The sequence below is a fragment of the Cyprinodon variegatus genome, unplaced genomic scaffold, assembly GCF_000732505.1.
Source record: "Cyprinodon variegatus isolate N-32 unplaced genomic scaffold, C_variegatus-1.0 Scaffold183, whole genome shotgun sequence".
In the NCBI taxonomy this organism is placed as follows: domain Eukaryota; kingdom Metazoa; phylum Chordata; class Actinopteri; order Cyprinodontiformes; family Cyprinodontidae; genus Cyprinodon; species Cyprinodon variegatus.
This window is the reverse complement of record NW_015150636.1, coordinates 491,579-497,628: the sequence shown is the minus strand read 5'-3', so window position 1 is coordinate 497,628 and position 6,050 is coordinate 491,579. Positions and strand designations below refer to the sequence as shown.

Below are 6,050 nucleotides of genomic sequence, written 5' to 3'. Positions count from 1 at the left end.
CAAAAACATAATGTGCAGAAATAAGGAATAGTTGTATTAACCGCACATGTGAACAGAGATTTAAGGGGCCCGCAGGAACTTGGGGCCCTAGGCAACTGCCCAGGATTGCCTAATGTTAAATCCCCCCTGGATGCAAGCAATGTTTTCAGGACCATCTGTCTTTCTTAACATAAAATCATGTTTCCTCCTGTGGAGGGGGAATATATTTTCAATACTGCTGCATTATTCTGTTTTTGCTGTTTCCAAATCTCGGAAACACCTGTGTCTGATTTTTGATTTATCCTGGATCTTCCATGACCTCCCCACTAGAAATCAGCTTCATCCTTTAAATTGACCTCAAAGTGAGGAACTGACATCAAATCTTGCTTTTCTAAAGTTCTAAAAAGTTGCTAGATTTGGCGCTAGGGGCCAGAGGGGTCTGAAAAGTGGCCAAATAAGGAATTGTTTTATTCCTCCATCTGCAATGCGGGGTGGGTTTACCTTTCCAACCTCTGGCTTTTTGTCCTGCATCAGGTTTATTTGTAGAATATCTAAATTAGAGCCAGCAGAGATGACGGGTTTCCCTTTTATAATATGATAATAATGATTTAATGGGTTTACCCTCCTGATCGTTGTTCTCTTTTCTCTCAGGCAATCCCATCGTACAGTTCAATGAGACCATTAACTACAATGAGATGTTCAGCTGGCATGAAATAGTTGAAGAAGAGTATGAGCAAGCTCTGCGGAAGGGTTTACCCAACCCCATCCTCTACATCCTGGAAAAATTCACCCTGAGCAGCCCCTGTGGTCTGATCTTTCAGTACAGATACTCCGGGCGATTCGCCTCTGCAACTCTCTGGTATTTATTAACAACTCCTACTTAACACACATGTTTAACAGTAATAATTAAAATATCGTTCCATGTCTAACTGCTCTGTAGGACAGCATTTTGCTGCTGGATCGTCGCCAACATCCTCTTCTCCTTACCGGTCGTTTTGTACGCCGGGTACATGACCATGGCCACCGCCGCCTGCATCTTCTTCTCCATGGCGTCCTTCTCCACCATCATGAATGTGCCTCGGTGTGTTTTCTCCCTAGGTGAAGACTCCTTTGTGACGGAGTACAGCCATTCATTTTGGCTGGCTCTGGCTACAGGTGAGAACTTTAAGGAGTTTACGTATAACTCCACTTCCATCAGACATCAGCGTCCTTCAGTAGTGGCTGTTTTAACAGGTTCAGATTTCAAATGCCTCATTTCTTTAATGAGTTGATTTCATGACCTCTATCCTGGTTTTCAGCTCAAAAGCTGATTCAAACCACTACAGATCTGCCACTATACCTCACATTGAGCATCAGATGTTCTTCCACATAATTATAAGAAAAGAATCTCCTATTTATTGTGGGAAGTTGGTTTCCTAGGATAGCATAAGTCTGGAGTTTTTTTCCCCCGTTTGTTTTACCTTCCTTGATGCCCCCCCCTTCCTGCACACTGGCGACCCAAACATTGGTCCTCATCCAGACTGGTTCGTCATAGTGCCTCTTTCCTGTAAGCAGTTAAACTTGCAGGGTGATTCTGTTGGTAGGTATGTTGCTTTGCAGCAAGAAGGTCCTGGGCTGGAATTACAGCTCAATAACCTGACTCAACCAGATGGATTTGCTCCTCATATCCATCTGGAAACCTTCCGTTGAAGTAATTTTGGGAAGGGGCGAAAATACTGGTTAGCTGATTGGCCTATGTTGGTGATAGACGGGCCAAATAAACCAATCAGATCAACGAAGCATATGACGTACTAACAGAGCGACGACGAAGAGGAGCCAATTGATAGATCAAACTCTTGCCGAAACCAGTCGGGAGAAGAGCAAAAACATCTTTTCCTCTGAGAAAAGCCTCCAGAGCAGTGTTTTGCTCTTCTTTCAGTGAAGAAATACTCTGTAATTCCCATAAAACTTGCTCGATAGCCACGCTAACGCTAGTTTCATCGGCTGAAGCCGCCATGTTCTTTAGACTGAACTGTCGCGCTTCTTGTTGCGTCACACCTCAACCCGCCTCAAAGCCAACGCTGATTGGACGTTCGTTTGGTGAACGGCTCCAAATTTTCTTTAACGGAGAGTCTCCAGACTGATCTGCGAGTGAAACCTTGAAAGCTCGCGAGATCAGGATGGTCTCACGAGGCTAACAGCTCTAGGTCTTTTTGCATGAAGTGTGCATTGTCTCTCTTTGCGCATGTTGGTACTCACTGGGTACTCTGCCTTCCTCTCCGAATCTAAAGATTATTAGACAAACTGGCCTATTTATACTATAATAATTAAAGTAAGTGAGGGTGTTTATACCATAGACAAATATATATAAGAGTAGACCCCGCATTGACTGTTGGGGGCGCCATCTTGGGGAGGTCGACCTGCTACAGTAACCTGCTGCTTTAAGCAGAACAGAAGAAGGATGCCTGAGCACTGCAGCGTAGTTTTGTTTTAATGAACAGACTGTTTTATTTATTTATTTATTTTATTTGTTTATCTATATATATATATACATAGAGTGAGAGATATCTTTATGTATATATGTGCATATAAATATGTTTCTGTTTATACTAATGAAAAAATTATAAAAATGTCTGCAACATACATCCATCCTATAAGAATATTGTGTTACTCTTAACCCCACTAAGATTATTTAAAGGAACCGAACCATTTGTTTGTTTTCAGCAAAAAAAATTAAATGTGAAAATGTTTGATAAAGTTGATTAAAATTGATTCTGTGCCTGCTTAACACATTACACTGAGCAAGCTGTCGACCGCCCCAAGATGGCGCCACAAAATCACGTCGGCGCCCAAAGGCGAAAGCGATGGATGTGGAGTCTACTCTTATATGATGTCTGTGGTTTTATAGGGTTTCTGTTTTGCCCAGTGATGGACTGGTGACCTACCTTCCAGTTATTACTGGACACCAGTAAAATCCAACAGTTTTATTATTTTTAAACAAAAAACTGATGAAATATACCAAAAATAAACAGCTGCATTTAACAAAAACTTGATAAATTGTTAGGTTTATTCTTTTATACATCATGTTCATGTTACTTTGTTAGCCAGATAGAGAGAGTAGATGGCTTTCCTTCACTTTGTGTAAGTGGGTCATCTAAATAGGACAGCTTTCTTGTCTTTTAAAGATACACGGGATATGGGAACATCTTGGAGCCGGACTGATAGAGGAGAGCTATCTGTAATTCTTGGGCATGGATGGTGTGTCAGTTTCTGATACGGACAGCTAAACATCCACATGATGCAACACATAGACTCATGAGCTTTAAGAAGGAGAAGATGGCGTTGTTCGGGGCTCAATCTTTGCCGGACGCTCGCTGACGTGATTTTTGAGCCCACAGCTGTGCAAGCTCCAAGCATTTACTCTGTCCTGTAACGACCTGATCTGGAATAAACTCTCGTTATTTTTTTACTCCTGTTTTTATAGTCCTTTTTTTTTTTATATGGTTTTACCCAGTTTGAGTTAAGAGTAGTAAATAACTTGCTCCCAGGAAAAGAACCGGTGGGGAAGTTCTGAGGCGCAACTGCTTTTTAGGGGACATAACTTCCTTATTTAACAGAATTAATTAATGTTCTTTTTTTTTTTACTCTACTCTTTTAGAGGCACCAAAGCTGTATATGTGTATAAAAATGAAACTGTAGAAAATGTTTCGATCTTTGCTAACTGAGATGACTTCCAGGACTGCTGTGCACCATCATCGGGATTTCTGTGGTGATGCTGAACTTTCTGATGCCAGAGAAGATAAAAGCAGCTTTCAGCGTTGGATTGGACAGCTGTGAGGATGAGGACCAGTCTTGTCGAGAAGGTTACCTGAACTCACTTTTCCTGAGTGGAGAGACGTATTTACCACTGACCCCTAAAGTTATACCAGTAAGTTGGGATGCAAATCGCTGATATTGTCATGTGACTTCATGAGTAAACTACAAAAAATGTGAATCTAAGTTTATTTTTCTTAAAATAAGATCTTTTTTTCTAGAATTAAGCGGTTAAGGGAGACACTTTGCCAATGGAATGAGGCAATTTACATTTAAAATAAGAAAAAAAACAACTGCAGTCTCTTATTTCAAGCGCATAATATCTAATTATCTTATTTTATACTTGTTTTAAGAGTAAAAATGCTCATTTCAATGGCAGATTATCCTATTTACCTGCTTAAATTAAGGCTAAATACACATTTTTACTAATTTTTAGATTGTTTTTGTAGTGAACACATTGATTGCACTGCAAAAAACATCTAGAAATAAGTAAAAGATGTCTTAAATTAAGTGTATTTACCCTTAAATTGAGCAGGCAAATAAGATGATCTGCCAATGGAATGAGTATTTTTACTTCTAAAATAAGATAATTAGATAATATACACTTGAAATAAGAAAAAGCAATAGTTTTTCTCTTATTTTAAATGTAAATTGTCTTGTTCCATTGGAAAAGTGTCTCACTTACGTCCTCAATTCAAGAAAAAATGCACATAATTTGAGCGAAAATGAGTTATTTAGATTTCCATTTTTTGCAGTGTGTGCTTTTTTTAATTTCTTTTCTGAGGGAATAAGACAAAGTCAATTAATACTGTCGTGTTTCCGGAATCCCTGAATTAAAACTGCAAATATTTTGTGTTTTCCAGGAGCATCTATGAAGCCATCAAACGCTCTCCTGTAATCCCTACTTGAATATTTTTTGGTCGAATATGTGACAAAACATTTCTAACCATGTTAGCCTGTTTTTGTGTTAAACTGTAAATACATGTCTATATTTTTAACGTCTTGGAGGGGAAACTGAAAGCAATGTTTTTTTTTATACTGTGTAAGTTTTACAGTAATATATTTTAATACGTTAATCTTAACTCATTTCAAATTACTTTAAAAAATATTTATGTATCAGAGGTTTTTGTGAAACATGAATTTTGGCACATGTTTGTTGGTTTAATAGGAGAGAAAAAGCAGTTTTCTGTATTTATTGTTGCTTTTTTAAAAATGTTTTCAGGATGTTTTCTGCAGCAAAGTGTTAATAAAAGGAAAACAAACACAAGTTTAGGAGAGAAATTGTATTTTCCTGTTCATTACATTCATCCAGTAATGAGTATATTGATACATTCTAGTACTCTCTGTCCCTCAAAGTGTGTCTACTGTATCTCCCCAACAAGATGTGTGTCTTTGGCCTTCAGCGTTGCCGTAATGCAGAGTTCGTTGCCTTTGTACATCGTGTTTTTGTTGACTTGTAATGCTTACTGTAATAGATTATCATGTCAGAACGAGATTGAATCCCTGGTCTGTTATTTTTCCACAATCACATGCATACTGCATTGTTTTGCAGGAGTAGTTATGGCCTTCCCAACAAAGCCCGAGAGGAACCCGAAGTATTTACAGTATAAGTACATTTTATAACCCCATACGCATTATAAAAATGACTAAATAAAAAATAAATGTGCTAATTTATCTCTTCATAGGAAAATAATCATGACCATAAAGCTACTTTTCTTTGACACCATTACCTCACGTACAGTACTACAGACGGTATTCACATTATAAGGCCATTATGATGATGTAATTCAAGATAAGACCTGGAAATGATTTTCTTTACAGCATTGCGACAAGAAGCAAAACAATTTAAAATGGTAGAAAAATAAATTCCCTCCGTCCCACTGGGTGACCCATCGACTGCTGGACGAGCAGGACTCCAGAGGATGGATCCGTGCTAAATGTAGACGGGTGTTTCTTGTCCGGTCAGGAGTCTGAACATCACGGCAGGCATCGTCTTCATGTTGATCTGGCACAAGGAAAGACGTGATGAGACAGGGCGGCCATGTAAAGATTTTAATAGCTTAAATTGATCCAGTTACGACCATAATGCATCCTACTGGGACTTCGTTCAATCAACTTACATAAAGCTGCAATATCAAAACGAACATTTTTACAGAATGAAATCAGTCCAGGATGGATTGCATTTAGTGTGCAGCTGATTGTGTTTATCCTCAAACCATAACACCTCCACCTAGGGATGCACGATATAATCGGCCCCCTATCGGTATCGGCCTTAAAAC

The 6,050-nt window shown here is 38.9% G+C and overlaps 2 protein-coding genes across 6 annotated transcripts in view; one reads left to right on the top strand and one right to left on the bottom strand.

Annotated features, from left to right (window-relative positions):
* The window catches only part of duoxa2 (dual oxidase maturation factor 2), a 7,801-nt gene extending 2,869 nt beyond the window's left edge, over positions 1-4,932 (top strand). The window contains exons 5-8 of the mRNA XM_015378966.1: positions 631-838; positions 920-1,134; positions 3,696-3,886; positions 4,635-4,932. Of these exons, the coding sequence (XP_015234452.1) occupies positions 631-838; positions 920-1,134; positions 3,696-3,886; positions 4,635-4,646 (626 nt within the window). The 3' untranslated portion in view covers positions 4,647-4,932. The remainder of the gene's footprint in view (positions 1-630; positions 839-919; positions 1,135-3,695; positions 3,887-4,634) is intronic.
* A 107-nt stretch (positions 4,933-5,039) lies between these two features.
* The window catches only part of LOC107087392 (amyloid beta A4 precursor protein-binding family A member 2-like), a 21,708-nt gene continuing 20,697 nt past the window's right edge, over positions 5,040-6,050 (bottom strand). For all 5 annotated transcript variants that reach the window (XM_015378957.1, XM_015378960.1, XM_015378959.1 and 2 more), the window contains exon 13: positions 5,040-5,776. In XM_015378957.1, coding sequence (XP_015234443.1) covers positions 5,705-5,776 — 72 coding nt within the window. In that variant the 3' untranslated portion in view covers positions 5,040-5,704. The remainder of the gene's footprint in view (positions 5,777-6,050) is intronic.